This window comes from Atractosteus spatula, chromosome 7 (genome assembly GCF_055471065.1).
Source record: "Atractosteus spatula isolate fAtrSpa1 chromosome 7, fAtrSpa1.hap1, whole genome shotgun sequence".
Lineage (NCBI taxonomy): Eukaryota > Metazoa > Chordata > Actinopteri > Semionotiformes > Lepisosteidae > Atractosteus > Atractosteus spatula.
The window spans coordinates 24,254,389-24,269,118 of NC_142712.1; the positions used below are offsets into that span (position 1 = coordinate 24,254,389).

Consider the following 14,730-nt stretch of genomic DNA (forward strand, 5'->3'; position numbering starts at 1 on the left):
GCGAACCACATGGGGACGACATAGACAACATGGTGGACTGTGTCACTGACTACATTAACTTCTGCGTAGACAACACCATCCCCACCAAAGAAGTACACTGCTTTTCCAATAACAAACACTAGATCACCAGCGACCTGAAGGCTCTTCTGAAAGACAAGAAGAGAGCCTTTAGGAAGGGGGATAAGGAAGAGGTCAAGCGTGTACAGAGGGAACTAAAGCAGAAGTTAAGAGAGAGCAAGGACACCTACAGGAGGAAGGTAGAGGACAAGCTGCAAAGGAATAGGGTGAGTGACGTATGGAGCAGCATGAGAGAGATCACTGGCTTCAAACAGGCTGGAGGTGCAACGGAGGGGAACCTGGAGATGGCCAACGAGTTGAACTAGTTTTTTAACAGGTTTGATTCAGGGCTCTCTGTGCCTCAACACCCATCCCCCCACAGCCACACGTTCCCTAACCCTTCACAGCTGCGACTGCCCAACACCTCCTCCATCCCCCCACAATCATGGCCGCCTACAGCTACAACCCCCAACAGCTACTCACCCCCCCCATCCGCCACAGCTGCCACTCTCCAACACCTCCACCATTAACACCTGCAGCACTGAAAGTCTATGAGCACCATCCCCCAGGCCAGGCTGACCAGGTGAAGAGGCTGCACCAGGGTAAGGCCACAGGACCAGATACCTGTCCCAGAGTTCTGAGGGCTTGTGCTGATCAGCTGAGCGGAGTGCTCCAGCGACTGTTCAACCTGAGCCTGTGCTTGGAGAAAGTCCCTGTGCTCTAGAAGACATCATGCCTGGTCCTGGTACCAAAGAAAGGGCGCCCCTTTGTCCTCAATGACTACAGATCAGTTGCACTGACTTCTCACATCATGAAGACACTGGAGAGGCTGGTCTTATCCCACCTGAGACCCCTGGTTAGCTCATCACTGGACACCCTACAGTTCGCCTACCAGCCCAGTGTTGGTGTGGAGGATGCAATCATCTACATGCCGCAAAGGGCCTACTCACACCTGGACAAGGCCGGCAACACCACAAGGATTATGTTTTTCGACTTCTCCAGTGCCTTCAATACCATCCAGCCCTTACTTCTAAGGAGGAAGGTGGAGGAGATGCAAGTCGATGCCTCCATGATCTCGTGGATCACTGACTACCTGACAGGCAGACCACAGTCTGTGAGACTTCAGAACTGTGTGTCTGAACAGGTAGTAAGTAACACCGGGGCTCCTCAGGGGACGGTTCTTTCTCTGTTCCTCTTCACCCTCTATACCTCGGACTTTAAATACAACTCAAAGTCATGCCACCTGCAGAAGTTCTCAGATGGCTCTGCAATTGTGGGATGTATCAAGGGTGGGCAGGAGGAGGAGTCAGCAGCTTTGTGGAGTGGTGTGGGGAGAACCACCTGCAATTGAATGTAACAAAGACAAAGGAGTTGGTGATAGACTTCAGGAGGAAGAGGGTCCAACCTACTCCTGTCTACATCCATGGGAGTTGCGTGGAGATGGTGGACTCGTACAAGTAAGTGGGAGTGCACATCGACGATAGACTGGAATGGTCTAAGAACATCGAGGCCATTTACAGGAAGGGTCAGAGCCGACTTTACTTCTTGAGGAGGCTCAGGTCCTTCAATTTGTGTAGTAAGATGCTACATATGTTCTATCAGTCGGTGGTGGCGAGCGCCATTTTCTACGCGGTGGTATGCTGGGGCTCTGGGATTAGAGCAGTGGATTCTACCAGGCTGAACAAGCTCATCAGAAGAGCAAGCTCTGTCATTGGGTATGGCCTGGACCCCCTGGAGGTAGTGGCTGAGAGGAGAATGGTGTCCAAACTAGAGGCCATCATGGACAATGTCTCCCATTCCCTCTATGACATGCTTGCAGAAATGAAGAGCACGTTCAGTAATAGACTGATTCATCCATGGTGCGACAGGGAGCGCTACAGGAGGTCATTCTTGCCTTCTGCCATAAGACTGTACAACGCATCCACCTTGCGTCTGGGCAGAGGCAACATTGACGGTGACCTGTTTCTGGACTGAACAGTAAACTGATACATCTGTTCTTTTTCTTTTCCCATTTAAAACTGTTTTTGTGCAATATATGCTAGGGACCTGTGCAATACATTTATATTTATAGTCATATTGTGCAATATGACTTTTTTGTGTACTTGTCTGTTCTGGTTTGTTCTTTGTGTAGCGGCAATGCTTGTTAATAAGACAGAATTAAGAGTTGCTGTGCTTTCCCAAATGAGGCCCCATCTCTCTCTCCATCTCTGTGGTGCAGCCACAGAGAAGCTATTCATGCAGGCTGATATAAGGTTATCTTTTGATAAGGGACAGCTCCCAAATGGGGATGCACTTAGCTAAGCCTGGCTATCATGATCAATGGTCATCCATTGGCGCCTATCTGTCTAGGGAGTGCCAGATGGACATCTGGACTGCATTCCTAAGTGTCAGGAGTAAGTGACTCATATCTCACCTTGATCAACCAATCGGGGACTGGCAGGGCGTGGTAATACCATGTGGGTCTCTGATGCCCATGAAACTTTCAGCCAATGAATGACCTGAAGTTTCTCCAGGTAAAAACAGGCAACAGAGAGAGCCTGTAGAGGACAATTCCAGGGCAGGATGGCCCACAGGCCAGAACAGTTGGGAAGCGCAGGACATTCTCGCAGCGCGCCTTCTGACCATCCTGAGACTCAGCCCGGACCACCACGTAACGGCCAGTGTGTCCGAGTGCCAGAACTTTCCTTTGTTCTAAGAGTCGAGAGCGGAGGTCGCCAGCGCGTGACCAAAGGATCCACCCGAGGTTAGCATCAGCAGCAAGCCTCTTGAACAGGTCGGAACTGTGGACAGCTGAATCAGTATTCAGAACTAGCGCTTCATCAGGAATGAACCGGTCTTCTTCCTGACCCGCTGGGACTCACAGTCAGTTTTCTCCTGTGCACAAACTTTGCTAGTTAAAGCCAACACTAACTAGCCGGTCTTCAGAGAGCAGCGTAGCAGAAATCTCTCAAGCCGCACTGAGCACTGCTTGGCACCGAGCCAGAGAGTGCGGATTGGACAGCAACAAGCCTGCAACTGTTTCTTTGCTTGTGTCTGCAGGAGATCTGAATCTCCAGAGATTGGATGAGTATTCAACTTCACTGCATTACAGCACGAGAATTCAATTGTTATCCAGTTGTAACCAGTTCATTTACGAAACGGTCTAAATGAATGATATACTGAACGTATGTCCTCTTGGTATGTGTAACTTTTCGTAACTGAATGAATATATACCTTTTGTATACCTTTTGTATTCTGCTAACCCTCACGATAAGATCTGTTATGTTTATATGCACATTTTATGTATTAATAAATGTATTCTCATGTATTAGTACCTGTGTGTGTGCATTGTTTGAGTTATATCGCATGGTTGGATTCTAATGCCATTAAAAGAATCATTTTGTGACTTACTGCTACAATTAATAATTGTCCCAGTAAATGCCCAAACCCCTACATTACCGGTGCCTCGTGAGAGGATACTACATTTGTGTGTTCTGGACTGTGAGTAACTCTTCTTAGTGCACTTCTCACTGTACTGATTGTATTGTATTATTATTATTGTATCATTCGTTACACTGTGTCGGTGTTGTCTGTGTTAAGCTGCTGTTGCACTGCAATTTCCCTCATGGGATCAATAAAGTATCTATCTAAAAGCAACCCCAACAACTAAGGACAAATAACCACACACACTTTCAGAAATAACCAGAATATACAGCATCCAGAGTTGTGGGCTCACCCATCACAAAAACCATACAGAAGCCTGAGTCATGAGCGACCTCCAGGAACAGAGGGCATGATTTATCAGAGTAGGCTGATGGAACTTCTTTTCAGTTCTCAGAAAAACTAGATTTTAGAATGTTAAAATAAGCCAATAGGAGAAGTTACTTGAGTCTGTAATTTGAAATCAGTATTCAGAATGGAACAAATTGAAAATTAGTCATAAGTCTATACCTGAATACCTTACAACAAGAACTAATGTGGGCAGATGTTGTAAAAGCCTCACTACAAAGAAAAAGATGTTTCAGAATTCAGCCAGTGACAAAATCACCCATTTTATACAGTCTTAATCGATATTGTGATATTTGGTAGCACAAGCAATCATAAAATCATAAAATCTAAGCCCAAAGACAAATCTGCTTTCCATTGTTGGGTGGCAATGATATGTTCTGCTGATCTGCTGAATTCACAATAGTACAAACTGTATTTGGGAGATCCGATACTCATTACTTCACCTGTGTCTTCTTACTATACAAAGCATTTGGAAGGAAAGAGAAAAAAAAACTACTACAAAATAAAGAACATGTTATCTGTTCTATTTAGTGGACAAAACCTCTTAGGAATCCCATGGTGTCATGAACAGGGAAAGCTGGGAGGGTTGTGTGGTGTGCCTATGTGCATGGGCAGGGCCTGTCCTTTCTGCAGACCTATGCTCATGCTGGGAGGATAAATATAAACAGCAGTCACTGCTGCACACCTACCACACCAAACATGGAGTCCCTCTTTCACACAAGCTTTATTTATCATTCACACTCCAGAATTTCTCTTTGGCCTGTAATTTTCTTTAACCACTTTCATCACACTCTATCAACTTCTCTCAGACTCTGGCAGCAAGACTGACTGCGAGACCACACACAATTTACTAACACAGGCTGTATCCTGAGGATACGTTGAAAGGAGAAGGGGGAATTATAAAGAATTCAAACTCCTCAGGGTAAGATTATTGGAAAATTACAACAGAATCTCATAAAATAGACTACAAATAATGGCATTTTATGACTCCAAGTCGATCTAATTTTTAGCTCCTGGAAGGACACCTCGGTTTACATTGTGACTTACAGTGCAAACCGAAAATCCTTTGAGTGTAAGTCATGGGGTGTGGAGGAAGATGTGTTGTGGTTCTCCATTTTTATGGTGTTAAACAACCATCCTCCTTCTAAACTTCACTGCAGGAAAGGAGTTAAAGGAAACAAGCTGCTGTTTGAGGATTGCAGGGTAAAGGAAATGGTGAAAGTGAGTGTGGAAAGTATTTGCTCTACACTCTCCTCCCCCAGAAGGCTCCACCTTTCTACACTCTGGCTTCCACCCATACAGCAACCTCCTCTCTCCCTCCTCCCTCAGTCCTGCTTTGTTCATTTTTGGTGTGGTATGGACAGAATTTCCTAGAGCCTCATTTGTTATTCCATGTATGGAAATGTTCAAATCTGCCCTGTACTGCATTTCATGCACGCACACATTCTTACAATCCCAATAACACTTCACCAGAGAGGCGCAGTGAGCCAGTATAATCACACCACTGGTAGAGAAAAATCATTTTACTGCAGTAAGTAAAGCTGGGAACTGATGTGTCATTGCAGTTCTTCCTCTCCCACTCTCCCCAGGGAGGCAACACGCAATCAGCTAATGGGCTGGCGGCACACAGTGCACTATAGGCACACTGGCCTGCTGACCTCAATGCAAGACCCTGCTTCAGAGGCCCTTGAAATGTGCAAGGGATCAGAATGAACAAAACTCTGGAAAGCACGATTTACTGACACCTCCTATTTCTATTCATACTGAAAAATTATAAAAATGCAAACACTCAGGCAACTATGCCAACACATAATAATCCTATTTATAAACCACTGAGCCACACAGTTCAATATTCATTAAATTCACAACATTCAAAAATTTTAAAGTCCCAAGCTAGAAAACTGGCCATACCTTCAGACTTAAATCTGCCAGCGATTTCTTAAATCTGAAAGCAAACATTTCCTCTGAATGGGGAGCTGTTTAATTTGCAATTCAAGATTTTAATTTTTGTCAGATTGCACATACAGTGTTCTGTGCACTTCTCAAATATGGTTAATCTCAACATTTTCTATTCCAGTACATAACACCTTTGTAAAGAAAAGGAAATGTCAACGTTGCACTTCATTTCTCAAATACTATGTGTACGATCATGCATTACAGAGAGTCATAAATGATCAGGCTACAGCTCCAGACTATAAATGCCAAATGTGCAAGTCTTGAATCTCTTCCATCGTTGTGCTAGTTCTTTTAAACAGAATGCTTTACCACTAGGCAGGGGGATGGGTATATGTGCCAGAATGGCTCAGTAAAAGGCACTGAAGAGTGTTAGATAGATCTTGCCTTTATTATGAAACTATTAGTACAAGCTCCTAAGGGGTGACACTCACTGGCGCAGGGGGATTTTCCCTATCTCAACACAGAATGGAGGGCTTGGCAGAAGCTGCCTGAGCTGGCAGAGTTGTCAATGAGATCAGTACAAAGCCCTTCTGGCGCCATGGGCTTCAAGTAAGAAAATCAGCACAAGGCTTAATCTTAATACTGCCAAGGCTGCCCTTATAGTGTTAAGAAGATAATAGCGGATTCCGTCCATCACGGGAAATACCCTCAACAACGCTGGTCTCCACTCTTAAAACTACGTGGACTGGAGAAACTGGGATAAAATACCTCATTCAAGCATGCAACAAGGATGTCTGCAGTGCGGACTTGAACCCGCAACCTGTCAGTCCAAAGTCTTACCTACTACACTATGCTATCCATAATTCTGCTATAGCTAGTGTTATTTAGAGCGCTAAGCAGACAAACCTTTGTTGGACTGGCCATAGCTAATTTATAAATTATCAAGTTTTTCATCTCGGGGTGTTTAGGTCTGACTTTTTCTTTTTAAGTCCCAGGCTGCTTCAGTCTAGAATGAACTACTGGCTCAGCACTGCTTGACTTAGAACTCTAGTTCTGTCCCAACTGTCATCTTTTTCTTTCCCAGAACACCACAAAAGGCCCACTTACTATACAGAGTAAAAAAGAAGCACATGCAGTCAGCATCCGAAAAGCTAGGAAACAGGGTTAAAACCATGAATATCTGTGCAATTAAAACAACAGTTATGGTAAACAAATTACACAAATGACTTCAAACATGTAATAAACCCTTATTATACCTTTTAACCAGAATAGACAAGCGCCCCCCAGAATACAGAGGACCACCACTTATACTGATGGATTATCTTTCAAAAGCCTGCAGTGACTTTCTATTAAAAGCTTTGCTTTTTACTTGTTAAAGTTACCCATCTAGTAACCATAATCAAGCTGTTTTATCACTCTTTCACTGTCATTCTAACTGTCATTCTTTCTTTAGCAAGTGCTTTAGTGCTTTGCCACCTCCTATGCTTCATAAACAGAAACTCACACCGCAATCCAATGCATAAACTGTTAAATGTTTCAGATTTGTTGGGATCGCAAGTGATGGCAACAACGCATTGCAGATAAATATCAAACACATTGTGATAAAGCTACAATCTTTACTTACCCTTGGTTCAGGTCGTTCTCGGTGTTGTCAAGCCACAGGCGCACTGCTACAGCATTGCCCTCTCGACACTGGGTGAAGATGTCATCCATGACTGGCTTCTGCTCTCTACCCACAATACCTGGAGTCTGAGGTTATACTCGGTGCTCAAGGGAAAAACAGATCTGCAAAGTCAGTCCAAATGAGGGCTGGATACCATTCATCCAAAAGTGGGGGAGTGTATCCCGCAAAGATGATCCGAGACAGTAAATGGGCTTTCCCACCTGCCCACCTGAAACACACAGCAGTGCATTACTGTATAGCAAGGCTTGACAAAATAGCACAAACACAACAAGTCTAAAAAACGCTTGGACAACAGATACAAACCAGAAACAACAAATTCACTAAATTATGTGCTACTTGCTGAAAGCTGCTGGAATTTGCTGACTTTCCTCAATTGAAAAACAATATTCAATGCATGTCCCACTTCCCCATTCATCTTGGGAGTCCACATCTCCACATCTTCATGATAGGAGCAGCACATGAACAGCACAGTCCACAAACAGTGACAGGTCACCCTTCATTTTGCTTCACTGTTTGCATCTCTTTCAAAATTCAGCTCTTTTTGTAAAGTTGCTCTAAACACACACAGATCTATTTTTATTAAAATCCAAACCTGAACATTACTTTGACTACTCACAACAAGAATAAGTCTCCATTCTGCTGTGCTTCCCAAATTTTAACATCAGGTGCACATCTGCAATGTTCATTTGGCATTTACTTTTAAACAAAAAGATGGTATAACACCGTATAATGTTTCAATATAAAGTGTTATTTTTTAACAATAAAGAAGACAAGGAATCATTAAATAGTTATTAATAAACACCTCCACCTTGAATACTTTCGATGGTTGCAAACATAAGGGCGGATGTTTGTCTGAGCTTAATGGCCATGTGTAAGTAATATACAAAGTGCATCGTGACTTACACCTGTGTTGTGAGCATTAAACCTCAAACAACACTTGCATCAATGAAGTGCACAGTACTGTGGAAAAGAAATATCCTTAATTTCCTGCAACTGACCCTTGAAAACTGGTACTGTGGGCTAGGTTGAATTAACAAGTTTTCAAAGTCAAGACCTCTGACAGAAAATATTACAGATAGCTTGTAAGGGAAGGGTATGGTTAAAAAAAACTCTAAAACTTGCTACAGCCACATATCACCATAAAATGAAGAGGAAACTGTTTATTGCAATTGTAATCCTGCTCAGTATGAGAGGAACCGCAGGTTCAGACATTTGGCTCGTCTGCTTGGTTGGGGAGCCAATGGTGTGAAGCAACCATTTGTGGGATTATGACTGAATGCCTCTTAAGTCAGAATCCTGCCTAAACGCTACTTACATGGTGAGATTCCCAGCCTGTGCCTTTGTTTTCAAACTGTTTGATTTAAGAGAGTAAAAACATAAGAAACAAATGTACACTTATCGTTAACTTGATTTTATCACCTTGATTCTATGAAGTTGTGTTGTTTTAAAGACTGAAAGGTACATCTTTTTTTGTAATTTCTCTGCGAGAAGGGGGATCACATTTTTCTCCTTCTGGCTGTTAAATCATTTTTGCTTTGTTTTTTAATGTACAGTATCAATCTCTTCTTTGACAAGGATACTATAAATGATTTCAACATATTGAAACTTTGTAAAGTTTGTAATGTAATTGTTTGAATTGTTTCCATGTTCTGTGCATTTGTCAATACCTCTTCATTTAATGTTTATTCTAGAATAAGAGATCCTAATAACTGAGAGATCAGTGATTTTTGGGGTTCATTTGGCAAAAACTTCAGTGATGAAAACTGCTCAACAATGGCTATGCTGGCATGGAAGTCTGAAGGAAAGGCTTCATCAACAAGTGGCAACAGTGGATGAAAGCACATACTCCTGGACCGTGATGTCCTTGCATTGCTTCGAGATGCAAAACAGACAAGTACCTCTGAATGAGATGACTATTAATCTAAGGTGTGAGCAGGCAGTTTCGTCAAGTACAGTCTGTCGAGAACTTCAAAGAGGAATACTAAGGCTGGGTTGTGTTGCATAACCCCTTTAGCACCTAAAATGCACTTCTGCAACTAAAGTGGTGCAAAGAACAAAAGACGGTGAGCCACTGAGCAGGGAAAAAAATCATATGGTCAGATGAGTCAGCCCTCAGCCTGTTCTCAACTGTTCACGGTAGCCCAATGCCCTGGTGTTGCCTTTATTTTGACAGTTATCTGTATATATTTCTAAGTCAAAACACTACCAACTAAATTGCAGGTCAACAGATTTACTGTTGCTTCTACACATGACAAGATTTGGTGTGAAAAGATTCCATAACGAAAACCTGAATAAATTGTGTAGTTAGCAAACCTGAGCATCAAATAAGCCATTTACACATAAAGAGCATAACTTCTCTATACTTGCTGCATAAGGCAGGAAAGTTAATTCAAAACCTGTACTCTCACTTCTTCAGTGGATTTAAGCTTCTCCACCTTGTTGGAGGCTGCCTACTTTTAAAAAAATGCTTGGGGTTGATGGCAGCGATATAAGATTTTAGATTTTCAAAAGGAAAATGCCGCAGCAGCTGTTAAACCTGGGTAACCACGGTGTATTCGATTCTTAAAAAAATTTCTTACGATACAGTACATCCCTGAAGTGCAGTGATGAATAATAAGTGCGTTTACTTTTAAATCCTAACAGATATATCATGCCGAGATAACCTGGTTCAACAGGGAAGGGTCAATAATTATGCCGTTCACCTAAATCACACCTTAAGAGCTTTTAGCTAACGTTTACGACGCACATACTGTGGATTCATATTACTTAACAACTTAACAACTAAGAGTTGCAGATGCCTCTAAATAGCAGAATAAAAATTAAAAAGCTAACTGAGGACAACTAAATTCAAATGTCGCCCTGGTAATGAGGAAATCCTTAAAGGCAAAACTCTCCTGAAACTTAACTATCAGTTGTCAAAAATGCAGCACAAAACCTCTCACTTCATCACCCAGGCAGGGTAAACAGGCTGACACGACTCCCTGACCCCTCTCTCGAAAAACAACTAGGAACGGAACCAGCCTTACTCCACTTTCACATAGCTGTGACTGAGATCAGGAAATAAAAAATTCAGACTAGGACCTAATTATCATAAAAAGTAAAGGATCCTCATTCGCTCGTCTTTATTCCACACAGCAAATTAACCACCAATGAACACCACTTCTATAAACTGTAAATCCTGTAGTAAGTATACATCAACTTCATCGCAAGTTATCTGCGGTGACTTCTGTCCACGACAGCAAATATCCATGCGGCTTTCAATTCAAACAAAATTGTGCGCATTTAAACAAACTTTCAATATTTAAAACCTTAGCAGAATCATTTTGACCTGAAATGTCAACAGTAATAATGTTTTGACGGTTTATAATGAAACACCGTAAAAAAACCCGAAAATGAACATCCCACACCTTAGAAAAAATAACTAGGCTAAGCTAAGTTTTTTTTGCTCCCGTATACCCTTTCTGAACCGGACGCAAACAAGTTACAGCTCTAACATTTATAAAAACACAGAGAAAATGTCCCATCTTAAACACAAAACAAACAGTCATGTATTTTTTACCTGCACGTTTGAATTAAGGTGTTTTTCGCTCAGATTATGTGGACGATTACACTCAACCCAACTACGTCCCCCGAGGTCCACACCCTCGTTTTGCTGTAAAATCTCTTCCTTTCGTGGGGGGGAGGAATGCGCTCTGCATTCTCCGTCACAGCGCCACCCACTGAGAGATCTCTTTCCGTACAGCACCGAAACGCTCTCCTAAACTACTTTTATTCCCTCGTGGAAATATTATCACTTCCCTAATGGAAACATTATTTCCCAGTGACGACAACAACTAGGCGCCTCAAGTGATATGAACTTGTGTTACCGGAAACCCTGAAGACATGCGCGTACTGTAACGCTACAGTGTGAAAAATTACTTCCTTCTATACATTTTAAAATATGTGGGCTTGTAAAGCGCCGCTCGTCCATGCGCAATTGAACGATGTCCAGTACACAACCTAAATTAAGACAAAACACGAATTTAATTGTGTACAAAGTTTGCCCTATCAGCTGAAAATAATTTTGCATCAAGATAAAAAAAATTTAAGAATAAAAACGTTATTCCGAGAATTTCAAACAGAGTTAAAGACAGTTACATTAAAAACTACCATTCAGAGATAAACAATGCTAAAATGATTTAATGTTTTAATGAAGATATAATTAAAGAACTGACCTTTTAGCAGCTAAAGAATAAACAATATTTTAGCCTAATTATTAATCTAACGTTTAATGTATTGTTCAGAGCTAAATAGTAACAACATCCTGCTGGTGGCAGGGCTGAACGCTGATATTCGCAGAATAAACTTCTGATTTTTCAGGGAAAGACGTCCTGACGTCAAGAAATGAGAAGTGAATTATGTATGCTTTCATTTTAATATGTCATACATTATTTTTATTTCTTATTTTAAGTAGTATTTGCTTTATACATCAATGAATCCAGTGAGCCTCAAACACTCAGGAGTGTTGTAATGTATGCAAAGTGTATAAAACGTTTAAAACGTAGTTAACCATAGCTGTTAAAAGATAGATTCTTAATATTACTGACAGAAAGATCATGTTAATTAGAAAAGCTGTTATTGTTTCTTCAAAATAATAGTGACTATTGAAATAATTAATTGTCATGGACAGGTGACCCCTAAAAAAACAATACTTCTTCTTTTGTGCCCAAACTACATACAGAGGGTGCTAGGTCCCACATTAACTTTCCAGAATAGTACAAAGAAACCCCACCTAATCCAGTTATCAACATATATCTCCAATGAGAAGTCCAGTAGTAGTTTTCTCTGAAACCAGCTTCGGTCATCTACTTTCTTCCATAACACCATGGAAAGAGATGAAACTCAATGTAGTCTTTAAGTGGGTCTTAGGCAACTTTTCCAGTGCTGCTCTTCATGAACAACATGGTTCCTTCATGGCCCCCCCTGCTACCAAGTCCAATGTCAGGCAGGGGGAAAGAAGACGATGCCAAAGCCTTCCTCAGCCACTTCCTGTAGAATCCATGGTGTCTTTGTCCTCTCCAGGGTCCAACTGCCACGATCTGACAAACAAAATTCTTCTGTCAAAAGGTTTCCTTTTATCTCTTAGAAACAAAGGGCTCCTTACTCTTCCCCCTGGGGTTTTGATCAGTTGCTTTAATTCTAAATTTCTGTCCAATGCATGAAAGTACCTCCCAATAATGTTCACCTCTGTTTATAGACTTTCCTTTATGGCATATTGTTGATTTAAAAGTACATCGCACTTTACCAACACCTTCCAATTCCAATTGCAGTTCTCAGTGGAATGTGTTCTGGGAATCTGAATTACAATAGTTTGTAGACAAGAGCTAAGTCGTTTCTTCCAGACCATTGTTTAATGGTAAGTGGCTTGTTGTAATCATTTGGATGACCATCAATTTTGCATTTATCCTTTAGACTAAAAATGTTTGATTGTCTTGATAGGGGGTTTTTGGAATGAATGCCTGAGATGTTGTGGAATTTTCTTTTCTTGTTCCATTCCTTCTCTTCCACAAGGGCAGGAGACTTACTAATTCTAGACAAATTCAGTCTTATATTATCACAAAATTCAGTTTATGTGCTTTTAAAGAGTTCCTAACCTTTCCACACATTCATTTCTAATTTTATGTCAGAAATTGATGTAGTCCGTCCATTTTTTAGTATTGCTGAAATCTGCCTATTAGTATGTCCGTCCATATGGGGATTGATGACAGAATTTTTTTTTCAAAAAAAAATGTTATGAACCAAAATAGGCATTGGGCTCTTTGTTCTCCTGTGTGTTTATATATGCCATTGCCTTAATGTTATTTTTTTAAACAGTGAAGAAATTGAATCATTCAAATTCTATATGCATCCAAAATCAACATTTGAGTCCTCAGCACCTGTAACAGTGGGGACACTGCTAGTGTTCAGTTGTGACACTCGACTTTTGAGATTGGAAATAGACTCTGTGACAAGTGTGTTACTGTATATACTACCCATGAAAATGCAGGTGTCATAAATATGAGAGGAGAGGTCTTCTAATCCCGTGGAATTAAGTATGACACTGAAGATATATATGCCAACATTGTGTCTTTGACACTTTCCACTATACTGCTTTCATGAGTTCACTAGCTTGCATCATAACATGACTTTAACCGGCCCTAAGTAAAGTACACCTTAATTCATGGTCCCGTGCAGTCCCATTGACAATTTTCCCACATCTTTTGAGATAGCTTTCCATAGTGTCCCAATTGAAAATATTTAGTCATGCTCTGAGCAACACTATGGAGTGATCACTTTTAATTTGAAAAGGTAGTGTGTTATGCCTCTTTTCTTGATCTCTAATAGCTGTTAATAGTTGCTCAACAGCACTTTGAGTGCTATGGGCACAGCCGTATATGGTGGTACAGGACTGCATACAATCGCCTCTTAATACAAAGTTTGTTTCTTGGCCAAATCCAATTTAACAATTCCGTGTATTACATCCCGAAAAGCTGGGCCACAATCAAACACCTGATTCAATTAAACATACCGCCTTTAATGGTGCAGCTGGTATATTTTGAATAAATCCTTTCACATATTTGTTAGTTTTATCTACACTTTCAGGTGTCTGTTTCAAAAATCGAACAGCAGCTGGTTTGTCACTATCAAGTAGATTATTGGCTTGATGTTCAGATTTAATTATTCTCAGAGTGGATGTGCCGCACTCAACCCCAGATGTTATTTGCACCTTTCTTAGCAACTCATTATATAATTTATACACCCTGACATTTATCATTTCCTCTCCCAATTTCGGTCTTTCATGTTTACTAGATGGTCTTGCTTTTAAAGTCTCACAAGGATGCTCTGTCAGCCATCTGTAAACTACCTGAAAAGTTAGATTTTGCAGGGTTTCAGGGGTGATAACAAAATTCATTTTACAGGACTTATGACCATAGTACCCATGTATTTTCATATACAGTGGTTCCTAGAACATCTTCTAATACAGTTGTTAAACCTGTGTGACTTAAACATTATGACATAATATTGGTTTGTCTCATTGATTTTTGCTGCAAAGACATGGTCCCATGTGCAGTATACTTCCTGAAGGACCTTCCCTTGAGATGCTGCACTAAATCAGCAAAGGCAGTTCCTGGGAAAGGGAAAAGTGTGATTTTGTTTGTATTGTGCTTCTGAAAAACTTCACCTTGGCTTTTTCTGATAAAATTATCTCTGCAAAGTTTCCTGGGTTATTATAGCTGGTTTTAGAAAATTACCACTGTGCTCTCAACCTAGTGTCAGGTCCCCAGTACCGTCTGGGTGCTTCATCT

General features: G+C 41.2%; 1 protein-coding gene across 1 annotated transcript in view; it reads right to left on the reverse strand.

Moving 5' to 3' along the window:
• Positions 1-11,148, reverse strand: part of ilk (integrin-linked kinase) — a 34,525-nt gene extending 23,377 nt beyond the window's left edge. Inside the window, exons 1-2 of the mRNA XM_088920654.1 lie at positions 10,965-11,148; positions 7,346-7,613 (exon numbers count right to left, since the gene is read on the reverse strand). Coding sequence (XP_088776780.1) covers positions 7,346-7,434 — 89 coding nt within the window. The 5' untranslated portion in view covers positions 7,435-7,613; positions 10,965-11,148. The remainder of the gene's footprint in view (positions 1-7,345; positions 7,614-10,964) is intronic.
• Positions 11,149-14,730: the final 3,582 nt, after the last annotated feature.